General features: G+C 37.5%; 1 protein-coding gene across 4 annotated transcripts in view; it reads right to left on the reverse strand.

Moving 5' to 3' along the window:
- CC2D2A (coiled-coil and C2 domain containing 2A) overlaps window positions 1-15,137 on the reverse strand; it is a 107,979-nt gene that overhangs the window by 48,645 nt on the left and 44,197 nt on the right. For all 4 annotated transcript variants that reach the window (XM_067530369.1, XM_067530370.1, XM_067530367.1 and 1 more), the window contains 8 exons: window positions 14,676-14,816; window positions 13,681-13,837; window positions 11,307-11,545; window positions 8,766-8,943; window positions 7,085-7,241; window positions 5,663-5,810; window positions 4,164-4,302; window positions 1,720-1,923 (listed from right to left, as the gene is read on the reverse strand). In XM_067530369.1, coding sequence (XP_067386470.1) covers window positions 1,720-1,923; window positions 4,164-4,302; window positions 5,663-5,810; window positions 7,085-7,241; window positions 8,766-8,943; window positions 11,307-11,545; window positions 13,681-13,837; window positions 14,676-14,816 — 1,363 coding nt within the window. The remainder of the gene's footprint in view (window positions 1-1,719; window positions 1,924-4,163; window positions 4,303-5,662; window positions 5,811-7,084; window positions 7,242-8,765; window positions 8,944-11,306; window positions 11,546-13,680; window positions 13,838-14,675; window positions 14,817-15,137) is intronic.

Consider the following 15,137-nt stretch of genomic DNA (forward strand, 5'->3'; position numbering starts at 1 on the left):
AGTACCCCGCAGCTTTTCTTTTATTCCCCTTATCAATCTGCCTGGAGGATTGCAGGTATCTGCACAATCTTTAGATCTGCATATAACTGCAGATCCAAATGATGTACCTGGGCAACTACCGTTATAGCAAATGCTGACAGCACTAAGGAGTTGGAACCAACATCTGGAACAGCTATGTTCAATACATCAAGGACATGAGCCCTTTTTTTAAGGGATTTACCCTGTGCTGTGACCTTAACTTTTGACCTAGATTCTGAGGGCATTTTCAGACTCAATCTTGAGGGAACTAAAAGGAACCCAAAATAGTCCTTGGCCCTGCTAACAGGAGCTGTATCTCACACCTTTATCCAGAAGGAGAGATGATAGATCTGAAGAGGTGCTCTCACTAGGATTGGCTATGCTAATAGAGGCCAACACCTGCAGTGTTTCACTGTGTCTGGAAATAGATACCAAAAGTTTTGTTTTCACTCCAGGGATAGACAACAGTACCCTCGAGATCTTGAGCTTTTCTTTATTCCCTGAGGGGTTAGGGTCTACTGCAGGCTTCTCATGAAACTGGTGGCTACAGAACTGGAGGGTTTGGCCATTAGCACCTCCTGAAATAATAAGGTTTGGAGCTGGTTCTAATGCTCCTTGAAAGCTCTTGGGCGAAGATGCATGCTGCAGTTCATGAACTGTGAAGGATGTCCTTCCCCCAACCAAGCAAACCTTGTTTGCCAGTCTGAAGTGGGGAATACAGCGGGACAAGCGCACCTCTTAAAATATTGGCATCTTCCTCTTCAGATCCACCATAGGATCTGTGAGCCAGAACTGAGGTACGGGAACTAATAAAATAAATAACTTTTATAATTAAAATAAACAAAGCTAAAATTTCTAACACTAATGCTAATTAACTAAGAAATCTAACTAAGGCACAGTGTCTTTGAAGAGGTTAGATCCAGGCTGGATCAGCCCAGAGAGGTTCCTGGTCTGCCTGCTAACACATTTGGAAGGAACTGAGGTGGCTGGAGTGCCACAAACTCTTTTATAGCCTCATTGTCAGAAGGTTCAGGAAAAGTAAAAAGAGGGGCAAGGAGAACGCTCCAACAGGCACTGCTCCGAAATATTCCACTGTCATTTACACCACCAGCGCATCCCATGAGTGGGAAGGTGCAGAGGCCACCTAAAGAACCTTAAACGACATCAGAGAATCAAACTAGTATCAAAGAAGAAAGATGGTTTAAAAAAAAACATGAAAACCCCCCCACTATAGGCTTGATTGTTCCCCCAATATTTGATTCAATAGCATTGTTTTCTTTAATCCCCACCGAAAAGTCGGACAAATGTTAATCAAATCTGTGCCTGCATTAACTTTTGCACAACCTCTCTTGACCTTCCATATTTGGAATTCTCCTTTAAAAGAGGATTCCAAATAGACTTGTGGACAGGGGAGATTGTTGCAGTGGAGCGCCACTTAAATTTTTCCTCCAGAGTCTGATCCTGCAACTATTTCTTTGGAAAGAGACAATCAAATTCCAGATTAAGGTAACAGGAGGTACATTTAAAGTGAAGTGCTTTTTTGATTTACACTCTGTGTAATCCTTTTGGAGTAAATGGGATTGAATTTGGCCCTCAAAGTGATGAGGAACTGATTTTATCAAGCCAAATATTACTGAAGGTAAAACTGATAAATATTTTATTAAAGGACCATAATTTAAATAATTTCAGATAACTTCCTACCTCAAAGAGTTTTTCATTTATTTCTCTTTCATGTAAAGGGACTTGCTTATAATTACGGAACTCAGCCACCTCTCTGTTTCTGAGTTGTAGGAGTCGGAATCTTTTTGATCTGTTAAGTTCCTCATCTGAAACAAAATTAAATTCTTGCTGCAATTGCTCCAGTCTGAAGAAACCAGGAATACAAGCATCTCCGCTAGTGGCAACCTAAATAAGAAAGGTTAATATTAAAGTTCAATTCTGAGTGAAAAATGTCCATAAAATAATTTTTCAATGGGTTGACTAATTCCATTAGTTTCACTTATATATTGACAAGACCCTCACTGTAACCTGCATCTAACCTCACTGCAGCCTGACTATGCCAAAATGTAAACAAAATATTTTATATTTTAAAATAAGGCTTGTAATAATTCTTAGTGTTTAGTAAGAAAATAGTGGAATTTAATTCATTCATAATTTAAATATAATAAAAAAAATTGTAAAAAATGTTAGAGTGGCAACTGAAGCTATACGTATAGCAAAATATAAAGGAAAACTATGGTACAGTATAAGTTAAGTCCCAATCTTGCAAAGACATAGCCATATGCATAACTTTAGTAAAGTGAGTAGTCTCATTGAAGTCAATGTTTAAAAAGATCCCAGGTCCTCCAAATCACTGAAATTACTCACATGGATAAAGTTATGCATATATTTAAGTCTTTGCAGGACTGAGGCCTTAGGTAGCTAAGAGCTTTCATTCCCTTTAATAAACCACTACTCACTTGAGTAGTGTCATCCACTCCAATAGGACTATGTAGGTAAACAACTGCTCCCCAGGAGTTGAAGGGGTTCACAATTTGGTCCTACATAAATACTTATATAATTTAAAAATATGGTCAGATTTCCTTTTCCATTACATCAGTTTCATATCAGTGTAACTCCACTGAAATCAATGGGTTACATCAATGCAAAAGTAGCTTAACATTTCAAAATCAAGTGCCCAATATTAAATTCATGATGGTATTATTTATTAGAAATATCCTGTTTCATATTTTCCATTCTCATGAATGGTTTTGTTTTCTCTTTTCATGAGAGTTGCAATTCCAATTATACTTTCTGCAAGGTCAGTCTGATCAGATGCAGCTCAGCATCTGAATGCATTTCAAAATTGTGCTGAGGTAAATTCTTTTATTTTTAAAAAAATAATTAATGTCACTGTTAATTTAACGCCATCAAAATTTTTAAAAAGTGTAAGGTAAATTATGTCAGCTTTAAGCACTTGATTTTCAAAGGCACACAACTGCATGCACATTATTGTGCCTGACTTTTGAAAATCAATGTCTAAAAAAAAATCACAAATTATGTCATCAAATTTTCAAGATTGTGATTTACTGTTCAATGGTTTAAAGATAAATCTCTTTAACCAAACTATTGATCTGTTCTGGGAAAACAGCCAGCCTGGCAAATCTTATTGAATAAAGGAAAATTAATTCTCCTGCACAGGGAAACTCAACTAACTCAGAATCTCCATAAAGCAGACAGAATGTCAGCCCTACACCATAACTTGAAGAACCTTCCTACTGAAGATGAGGTGTAAAAACTAACCACACATTTTAAAGGCTTGATTCTCCTCTCATCTCTTCATCCAGATTACATAGGAGCCAGCCAGACTGGCTTGAACTCTACAAAACTAGAGCTTAGGCATTTTTTCTAGCAGTGACCAGGCGGCTCTAGATGTACATGTATGCTTCCTAATGTCATGACATGTGGGATCTGTCATGTTTGACTGTTCTACAAACAAACAAACAAAACTCAATTGGGAGATTATTTTCTAAATGAAAGAGAAAGGTGAAGAGTACCACTGATTTATTAGTCATAGCTAAACAATCCAACAATGAAGACCAAGAGGGGAAACTAAAACAGATCTAAAAAGAACGAAAAGGTTTACTTTCACCCTGGTTTTGATTATGAAGCTGATGACCTCATACCTCTAAACAAACACAAGAGTATGTTGTTATGGCCATTTAGAGCCCAATTCTATTTTCTTTGAAGTGAATGGCAAAATTCCCACAGACTTCAATGGGAGCAAAATACGGCTTTCAGCAAGACTAATATAATTACATTAAGCATTTAGGGGCAGAGTTAGGATGAAAATGTTATACAAATTAAAGTAACTGAATAAATCTATGTTTTAATGCTTAGGATACAAAAAAGATTTACATTTTTTTTAAGGATTCTAAAATCCACTAATTTAGTGACTATTGTTAAATTTATGGAAAATTTAGCTAGGAATACCCAATATGTCATGTTAAACATAAGAAACAGAATTGCAAATCAACTACATGTAAAATTCAGCTGTTACTTTTTGTGTTTAAAGCAGGATTATTTTCTTCACTTCCTTTAAAAAGTCATTACAATTTTTGCAAAATCCAGATTTCAACACAATGGTTTCATTAAAGCCTTCTCACCATTATCAACTGCATCAGATCTGCATTTTTTGGGTCATTTGGATCCAGCTTTGTTTCTGCTGCCCACTTGGCTAGTTTCTTCATGTCAGTTAAGCCTGATGTGCCAATGGATGCAATGGCATCAATATTTTTTAAAGCACTGAAATGACAGAGTTGATACAAAAGGATTCTGATTTTAAAAAACAGATGTATTTTTTGTCAGTGCAATATAACAAACAAAGAATAATCTTTTGAAAAAAATACTTGGACTGTTAATTTCGCCACTTGAAAATATGAAATTTGATTGCACACTTGCAATAAGAGAGCAAGCAAGCTTTTGGCATTTTTCTCTTTGTGACATGAGGTGTTTTTTTAATACAAATATTTATGATCTATAAAAGGACAGACAATATTTTCTTTTATGAAAGGGACAGTAAAATTAATTACCAGGACAATACCATGAAGTTTTTTTGTTATGGAATTAATCAAGTTTTTGAATTTTCAAAATGGTGGTTTATGAAAGTCTTTGGAATTAAATATATTTTACCTTTTGGAATCATAGATCCTCTGTGCAACAAGAAACAAGGTAGCACAAATGGAAGTTAAATGTATGTATGGGCATCTTCATAGCATACCCTGGTGCAATGGAGTGTTTTATCTTTAATGGCTGGTTGGCCTAAGGGCTAGTGAGCCCTGATTATGAAGGAGCCACACCTGGTCTCAGTCAGGTGGTTCCTCTCTAAAACAGCAGTAAGAAACTGCAATGAAAGAGGGACAGAGAAGTTGTAATAAAGGGAGGTTTTGAGAGTTATTGAGACTGACAGAGGCAGGAAGCTAGGCAGGAAGCTGAGAAAGAAACCCCTGAGGACAGAGCTCAAGACTGTCAAGGTATTCATTATGTTGTTGTTTTCAGTGTTGGTTTATGTACTGGGAAAATGGAAAAGGAATAAAAGCCTGGCCAGAAGGGCCTGGAGACTAAAGCCTGACCAGAAGTCCCATGGAGACTGCTTATTTGGTGGGAGCATAATGGGATAACCTTGAAGAGGGGAGAAATTAACAGGCTACTGCAGACATCCCACTGGCCACAAGGGGTGCATAGGAGGCAGCTGACCCTACTACACTGGGCATCAGTGGGAAAAACAAACTCTGATATTCTTTAAGCATCCAGTTCAGACAAAAATATCCACAGCATTCCAGACTATACAATACAGAAAGACCATAAGATATTTTGGCTCCACTGCAAGCTGATATTTTCAGGAGCAAAGTTATGACATCCCAAATTTAATGGGACCCGCTCCCCCACACCACAATTGGCCTTTCTTTTTCAAAGTCTCAGCAGAGGTCAAGCACTGACTGGATATACAGCCAAAAATATCCTCTCACTCCTAGAGGTAATCTCTCCAGATCAGGTTTGAAGCACACGAGTTGGGCAGTATGGGAAGCTGGCATTTATTCTTTTCTAAATACTTTTAAATACCATAATATATTAAGTTTTTCAACAAGTCACAGCAGCGTATTACCTTGGAATCCCTGTGCTCTGCTGGGAAACTAGAGGCATTAAGGGTACTCCATTTTCTCCAACTGCCCAGGAAACACTATGGGACACTTTGCCAGAGGTCATTAAAGTAATTTTATTACCACCATCAGCTTCAAATGAAAATGGCACACCTGCATCAAGGAGAAAAACCAACATATACAATGATCTTTCCTGTAAGTTTCAAAACTGCAGTATCCAATTATTATTTATGAAACACTAATTCAGGATCTGTGAGAAGAATGTGCTTATTAACACCAACTAGCACCAACACCTGCTTTTGGAAGAAATTGTTTTCCTAACTGAACACTGAATCACTATTAGAAAGCTCTCAGTTTTCCAAATGGTGGTTTCATTCCTGAAAGGTAATCAAAAGACATAAGGTTGAAAGGTCAGCCCCTAGGAACCATGATGTACATTCTTACGTATATCCAGCATGCTCAGTAGCCTTCAATCCACTCACTCTCTTCTCCTCAGACCCCACATCTTTCACCTTGACTTCCACCATTGACTTTCACTCCAGTACAGTCTGCTCCTGTTCTCTTGCCCTACCCTAGCCTCCACTGCAAAATACTGCAGCTTATGAGTCACTCACTTCACAATATGACTCTCAATATTATTTTTACCTTCATTCCCCCTTTTTCTACTCCTCTCTTTTATCTTCATGTGTTACGTTTGTCTAATTTAAGATTGTAAACTCCTTGGTGCATGGCTAAAATCATTTGTTAATCTCTAAATAATCTGTAAAACACCAAGTTATGGGAAAATCTAAATGTTCATTAAAATGAAATGGTGGAGTCTGAAGTGCTGGGACTTTGGGAACCAACTGAGAAAGGAGGTATTGGGATTTAACATTGTTGAAAGTCAAGAAAAGTGATAAAGAAAGCATTTTGACAGTATGTAAGCAAACTAACTAGGAAGAGTAAAAATTTAATAAACACAAATGTATTTTACAGGGCCAGGTTCTCAGCTGGTGTAAATCATTGACATCAGTTGAGCTATGCCGATTTATACCAGCTCACACTACCCCACTACATATATTTCTTATAGTCAAAGCTTTGGAGTGGATTCTATTTTTAAATAGTGAAAAGTAACAAATAGAGCTCCTTTTTAAATATTTTTAAATAATTTTTAATTATATAAAAACAAAGTATTTTACAAAGTAGGTCAAAGAAAAATCCAACCACAAAGTTAGCTAATAACGTGAACTGGGACAGTTTTATATAACTCAGTTTCAGAGGTTCTGTATGTTCTTGATTGAATTATGCTTTATCCCTGAGATTAGCAGAACATTCTTAACAGATGGAAATATATTTTATTTACTTGGCTAAAACCATGTAAAAGTGTGGGATCAATTTAAGAGTAAAACATTCTAACCAAGAATCACAGAGTAAGAAAGAATCCATACCACTCCCAACTCCTTCGTGGTCCAATGTCACACGCTGGTTGCTACTAAACTCTATTTCTTCTGTAACAGCTCTACCAGTGAGAACTGTAGTCTCAGGGATAGGTATAAACATTTCTGCTAACAGGTTAGTGCTGCTGAGTCCCATTGTTTCATATATCTGAAATAAGCAAATAGTAAAAGACTACATTCAATTCTGTGGGCCTCATTACTAAAAAGATACAAGCAACTTGGAGAGTGTGCAGAAAAAAGCAGCTAACATGATTAAGAGGTAGAGGAAAAGACTGATAATTAAAAATTTAAATGTTTAAACATGTACATGGCTAAGTAGTGAACATGATAACAGTCTAAGGAAATATCCAGGAGGAATCCTTGCTGACTCAGACAAAATCCTTTTGGTAACTTTGACTGCTGAGTGTCCCTTTCACAAGACATCCAATGTGTCTGGTGGCATTAGGGCAAAATTTAGCCGTTAATGAAAATCCCTTACTACCTTGCTACACAATATGAAACTACTGATCAAATTGGTGATGGCAGAGACACCCACACCAGGGAAGCTATTGGAGTGACTGTGTCTCATAAGATACAACTCTCTGCTGAGCTACCAGCAAATGAGAACATGTACACTACATCAGCCCTTAGGATAGTGCAGTCTATTTTCCTCAATGTGCCTGGCCAGCTGCACAGGTCCATAGAATCATAGAAGATTAGGGTTGGAAGGGACCTCAGGAGATCATCTAGTCCAACCCCCTACTCAAAGCAGGACCAACCCCAACTAAATCATCCCAACAATGTGTGAGGACAAAGCAATGGCCCTGCCTCCCCTTGGGGTGGTTTGCACCAAAACAGGTATTAGGAGGATCAGTTTCAGCACTACACTGAGAGCAGGGATTGCAGCTATACCTTGTCACTGTGCAAGAGTGTGGGTGGCACAAGTGGGCATGGAAGAAAGGAGGCTAGTGTGTACCTTTAACTGTACCATCAAAAGACAACCTGAATGATAAATGTTGCATTAGGCCCCCCCTAGAAATAGCATTTTAACAATGGGTTATTTTAAAAGTGTGTTATCTGTTTCTTTACATTATTGAATTATCCTATTTTCTGCGTGAATGAAAGCAGTATTCAGAATTCAGAGTGCATTCTTCCCTATAACTCAAGTTAACAACTTGATCGAGTATTAAATTTTTAAAATTGTACAGTAGTTTTATTGTGTGGACAAGTTTCCTGAGTAGAGCAGTTCATCATATTTGTTTTATCTGTGGTATAAACCAAAGCTTTCTCTGAAAGTAAAAGGATTACTCCACTACCCTACTGAAACATACAATTTGATTGTTTATTGATTTCCCTTTTAAAACCTAGAATCCAGCCAGAACCTATTAATTTAAATGTATTTTTTAAAAGATGTTTTGATTTCTTCTGAGTCTTAAATTCACAGAGGCCAGACCAGAGATAATGGACAAATCTTGGTCCCCTCCCCTCCCAACACATGCCCATGGCTAAAAATGCAATGACAAAGTTGGATCTTTGTCATTTAGAGCTGAGGTGGGGGAACAATTCAAGCCCTGGATGACCTACACTTTACAATCTTCTAGCTGTGATTATAAACAAGAGAGAGTAAAAGCAAGTGATTGAAATTGTCTTTTTAATATTTGTTATGTAGTGCAATTTTGCAAAAGAATTGTACCTGAAGTTTCAAACTCTCTGGCCAGTTGAATATTTGCAAATTGAAAATTTGTCCAAAGTGAACTCTGAAGTCTGAGCTTATTTGCCGGGAGACGGTCCTCGACACTTCTTTCGTGTTGAAAAGAACTTTTAAAAATACTGAACGTTTCTTTACATCTTCTCGTCTTAAAACTTCTGCCCTGTGAACATGTTAAACATAAATTGTACCAAAGAGAGATTTTGTGCAAAGTATCTTCACTCTTTTGGGTATTTTATAGGAGTCTGATTACTGAAAAGAAAGCAGGAGATGAAACCAAAAATATGCTAGTTGATCACTCTATAGAAACATCACTACACAGAAAATGGCTTGTGAACTCTACAGTTACTTTGATTTCTCATGCATGCAAAAAGATTTTATAATGAACAGGTTAGATTTTATCTCTATTTGAGGCTTCTGCATATGACAGTAAGGGGAAAACATTTATCTAGTGAGAATTCTTTTCCCAACAAATTATTAACTATATCAAAAGCAGTCAGGATTCTGAAATCTCCTGGCAGTATGAAAGCTGAACAGCAAAAGGAATGGTTTATGTTAAAGCTATTTTCCGCATAATCTTGATATGGAACAGTATTAAGGTACTGACACCCATTAAATAATCTGTGTTAAACTGTGAAATACTGACAAGTGTGTAAATTTCTTCTCTTTCTACCTACTGCCCATCACATAGTGTCTGAGCACCTTCCACATAAAATTGATAGTGACCGTGAACTCCCTAGTGGATTTCTTGGAGTCTCTGACACTTCTCCCTTTTTGGTGTAAAAAGTCTGCTTGTTTTTAAATTATTTATATATATTTTTAAGATTTAATTAATTTTTAAAAAGGTTGGTGTCTTTCAGGGTAATTTTTTGTTTACTTATTGACTGGAGGTTTTTGGGCAGAAGGCAGTGTCAATGTTGTACATGTCATTCTTATGATGGAAAGCCCTTTTCAAAGCTTCCTGGGAACCTATAGAGCGACCGGGGCTCAAGTGTAATGCGCTCATGGTGGCCTAAACCATGGAGAAGGGAGGCAGCCTTAGTTTAACATCTATCAACTGCAAAAATGGTAGTTTATATACATAACTGATGTGAAGGAAACAAAAAACATTCATATTTGGTGAAATTCTTCAACCTCCTCAATGGCTGTGAAAGTCCCAAAATTGCAAACTAACCTCTGTAGCTGCACTGCATGAGTGAGACTGGGAAGACGAATGCATAGGGACGTGGTGGGAGTTTGTGGGCAAGCAAGGGAATAGGAGATATTGCCTGCAAGTATCTACTGGCCACAAAACTCAATTGGCAGTAGGGAGATGCAGTTACTACAGTATAGTCCTTCGTCTAAAATAATGGCTACCTCCCAGCTGCACAGCTGACCATACTCTGCCTTTGGTTTGGCTGTCCGTCCCAAACAACCTCCCAAAACCCCACACAAAGCTGCAGTATTGGGCTGTGGTAGGAACAAGAAAATATGAGGGGAGGAGTTCGCGACCTAACCAAAGGGTCAACAATCTGTGAAGACTATCTACACACTTCCCATGGAATGGGATACCCTGGCATCTGCTACATTCCATGAAGTACAGATGCAGCTGCACCTTGCCCTTTAACTTTGGGTGGTGAAAAGGAATCTGTCCCTACCAGTCCCTAGGTATCTTGTCCAGAGCCTGAGACAAAGGGATTTTGTATAGGGTTTTGGGATATGTGAATGTGTGAAGTTTTTCACATGTGCAGGTAGGCCACATATATCACAACAGCTCACAGTTGTGCAGGTGATCATGGCCCATGGTGCCACCCTGTCTAAAGGATTCATGGCCAGTGGATCTGTGCAATTTGACACACTACATTTACTTGACACTTCCTCAGCCTCTCTACAGATACTCATCCTCACTCCCACAGGGAGCTGTCACAGAGTTTGACTCCAGGGTACGTAAAGGGCTACCAAAGTTCAGTGAATGGCCTCTCCACTTTGCACCTATTCTTACTAGTGCCAGTGGTACTGCAATTCTTATACTGCATGTAGGGTCCTCCTTGAGGAGGCCTTCAGGATTTTGCCCAACATTAAAATATATGCATGATCGTAAATGTGATCTACAAAGGAACTTAAAATTATTTCAACTTCAGAAAGAAGATGCTGAACATTCCAATAGCTAGGCTAAGCTGGTATTCAGCATGTATTTCTAAAGTTGAATTACTTTAAATTAAATATAAATAAATACTATTCAAATTAAAAATATAACAGAAGATTGACAATGACAAAATAATAAGTGTTTCAGTGTTGCAGCTGTGTTAATCCCAGGATATGAGACAGACAAGGTAAATGAGGTAATATCTTTTATTGGATCAACTTCTGTTAGTGGAAGAGACAAGCTTTCAAGCTTCACAGACCTGAGGAAAAGCTCTGTGAAGCATGGAAGATTGTCTCTTTCACCAACAGAAGTTGGTCTAATAAAATATATTACCTCAGCTACGTAAAATAATAAATGACAAACTAATTTTTAGAGCACCATAAATATCTGAGCAATCTTACCTGGGACACAGATCATTAGGAGTTACACTTCCTGTCAGGCTCAACTCAGGAATTAAAACAGGTTCTCCAGGTTTCCTCCTGATGTTGATGGTTTTTTCTCTAACTTGTTGCTCTACCTCCAGCCTATCAGCCAGTTTAGGGTGGATGGGTTTTAATGGTTCCTCACCATACTCAGACTCGTCTGCTTTGTCTTCCTCTTGGTCTTGACTTTGTTTTGTTTTCTTTTTCTTCTTGGTCTTCTGCATATAGAAAATACAGAGTTTTCTTCCAAAGTGTTCTACTTGCATTTGTTTTGATCAAAATATACACAGTTTAGTTATTTCTGACTGTTCTACTTTCCTTACACACATAGCAAACGGTTAGTTGGAAATGATGTCATCCTTTAAGAATATTAAAAAGTAAAGTCTTCCCACCCTTGGGTCCTACTTCATTTATTCTGCAGCTAGTAGTTTTCTCCTTTCATGTAGATAAACAACAGGCTTAGCTTGACCACCTCAAAGAATAGACTTAGAAATTCTGAATTTTTGCCTGAGCGGCCATTGTGAGGCATTCGACTTTCTCTTTAGCCTGAGCCACCAAGTTCATCCTCTGTTAGGGCTGACAGCCATTTCCAGGATCATATTTGGCTGTTTGACTGACATAATTACTACTGCAGTTCTTAAGTACAAGAAACAGAACCCAGATCTCCACAGAGCAACTGTATTTCACTAAGCCATTGAGCCAGCAATTTTTTCTATTTTAAAAGTGATTACTATTATTATTAGATATCATGTATACAATGGGCTGCTCTTCATTCTCTTTTCTCCTTTGCTAGTAAGTGCAATCATTTTTCAGCTTTGTTCTTACTGATTGTCCCAGTGCTCCATCATTTCTGCTGCTATCAGAAGCACTCAGATTTACAACATGGAGAATTTATCCTGTGAAGCAGTGACTCTGAAAAAGATTTGGGGGTCCTGGTGGTTAATCAGCTGAAAATGAGCTTCCAGTGGGATACTATGGCCAAAAGGGCTAACACAATCCTTGGATGCATGAACAAGGGAATATTGAGTAGGAATAGGGAAGTTATTTTACCTCTGTATTTGATACCGGTGTGATCTCTGCTGGAATACTATGTCCAGTTTTGGTGTCCCCAATTCAAGATGAATGTTGTTAAATTGGAGATGGTTCAAAGAAGAGCCATGAGAATTATTAAAGGATTAGAAAATATGCTTTATAATGAAAGATTCAGGAAGCTCAATCTATGTAGCTTAAAGAGAAATGTAGGAGTGTCTTGATTACAGTGTAAGTACCTACATAGGGAACAAATGTTTGATAATGGGTTCTTCTATCTAGCAGAGACAGGTATAACATGATTAAGGATAAGATTCTCATGGAGGTCACGTAACTCATGGATTCTGTGACTTTCAGAGATCTCCATGACATTTTCCGCTTCAGCCCTGGGGTAGCAGCCCCCACTGCTCTGAGGGCAGGCAGCGGGGGGGTCACACTGGCTCCGGGGCTCCGAGCCACCAGCCATGGGGAGCAGGGGGACCCAGAGCTGTCAGTCGCAGCAGGTGCTGGACCACCCCTCCCGCTGCAGGCCATGACATTTCCTATTCTGGCACCGTAGCTGGTCAAGCTTGCAAAGAGCACACATTGCTCTCTTTAAAAGAATAATAATGTGGCTGCACTGCCCGGAAGCTCTGGGAAGTATTGTGGCTGCTCTAGACATATCATCTCTGGCTATCACAGTTGGTTCTGTGCACCTTGGAATCCCCCCTCCCTCTCCCCCCTACACAGCTGTATCTTCAAGAAACAACTGAGCCCTTAATTTGTATTTAAGACAAATATTAATAAAGCTCTGAAGAAGTGAAAAACTAATACACTAGTTCAGTGCGTTTGTTAGTTTAAAAAAGTTATTTGATGTAACTACACATCATTTAGTACTGACTGCTAGTTCACCAGAAACATCTTGTTGCTTCATTGCTAACTATGAGAAATATATTCATTCTAACTCCTGAAGTGACAAAGAAAAACACTCGCAATCTCAGGGGACATGAATTTAACATGCATGCAGCAAAATTGTTCAATCTAATCTAATTAAACTTTTTAAATGCTGAAATGTAAGCAAAGAAATTGGAAAACCAACATCAGGCAGAAATTTCTTAGAGAAAGTTTAACTTGCTCTCCTCCAGTACAGCTAGTGAACTTAAATACCATTTATTTAATAAGTTAATTTAGTAATAATCCTAAACATGAATAATTTATCCAACTGAATTCCACTTAATTTGTGATGGCTAAACTGATCTTTAAGCTATTTCTCCTGTAACAAGAGATATCTTAAAAATACACTTGCCAATAATGCAATTTTATACGCTGTGTTGTTTACACAAACCTGTGCCTTTTTCCAGGATTTCCACTCTTGTAGCTCAGTCTTGTATTCTTCCATTTTTCTTTCATACTCCTCCATGTATTCTTCTAATAGTTCATTTATTTCAGCCTGAATCTCTGTTTCATAGATTTTTTTATCTGATCTCTGGTCAACCTCTTCCCTTCAAAACAGTTAATTATAATTTACAAATATATTGTACACTACTGTTGGCTCCTTTCATTATAGCAAAAATGTATTCTGTTGATAAATACATTCACATTTAGCCTATTCTTTCATGTACAGGTAGGTTTTCAAACATTTTTCAGCATATAGGATACAGCAGTATTACTAAGTTATAGTTTTGGAATTTCTGAAGCTCTAAAGACAAAGCAGGTCTTCGGAATCCTAATGAACTTATTAGGAAATAACAAACCCTATGGGGTCCTGGACCATGACCATTAATAAAAAAATTAATTAATTAATTAGATTAATTAATGACCATGACCATTAATAAATGAAGGACATAACATTATTCCTTATGACAATTTAATAGTCAGCAGTAATTAGCAAATCTCTTTCCTTTGCTGTCTTTAACTTGCAAGTTATAATATTTTTTGTAATGAACACAGAGCTAGTTAACTGAGTGCATAAAATGTGTGAGATATTCTGAGAACAATTTACATCTAGTATTTAGTGCTAAGACTTCAAAATGGTGTGAGGAGTGAGGTTAGTTTTAAGATTTGTGATAGATGCTAATTGATAGCAGATGGTAACTATACATAACGAACTAAACAATTCTGACTTTAGACATTATACTCTGGTAATTTCTATTATTGTAATTACTTGTTGTTTAAAAAAAAAAAAAAAAAAAAAAAAAAAGAATAGTGGCAGGTTCAGTTATCACCTTAAAGCTTATATTTGTGCCTTTTGCATGTTACTTGTGAACTCACAAACATGGCAATGCGCAATAAAATCCCACTGTTGGCACATGAAGTAACAAAAGTGTTATCAAAACATACTTTCTCAAATAGAGTTTCATGGGTGTGTTAGTAAACTTCTGAAAGTCGCGCAGGGATTTAATTTCTTTCCAAACTTTTATAATAGTCTTCAGCAATGTTCTATCTTTTTCTTGCTCAGCATCACGAAGTCTTCTGGTTTGCCTACAAATATACACATGTACAAACTTAAACTTGCATAACTAGGTGGAACAATATAGCAAGAACGTATAATACTGAAAAACCACATGGTGTCGTTTTCAATCTGATTGATGACTTCACTGTTTTAAATCCAAGATAGTATAACGAACTCAAACTTGAAGATGACAGGATGTGGCTTTCTTTAAGCTCTGTATAATAAGTATGATTCAATGTCTTACACAAGAGGCCCTATTTACTAATATGGCAAATGAGCTCACTGGGACTGGAACTGCTAACTATCAAGGCTTGCCACACTCCAGTGGTATTCCTCTCACAGTTCGCCAG

This window comes from Emydura macquarii, unplaced genomic scaffold (genome assembly GCF_026122565.2).
Source record: "Emydura macquarii macquarii isolate MOO-44397 ecotype Brisbane River unplaced genomic scaffold, CSIRO-AGI_Emac_v2 contig_3062, whole genome shotgun sequence".
Classification (NCBI taxonomy): Eukaryota; Metazoa; Chordata; order Testudines; family Chelidae; genus Emydura; species Emydura macquarii.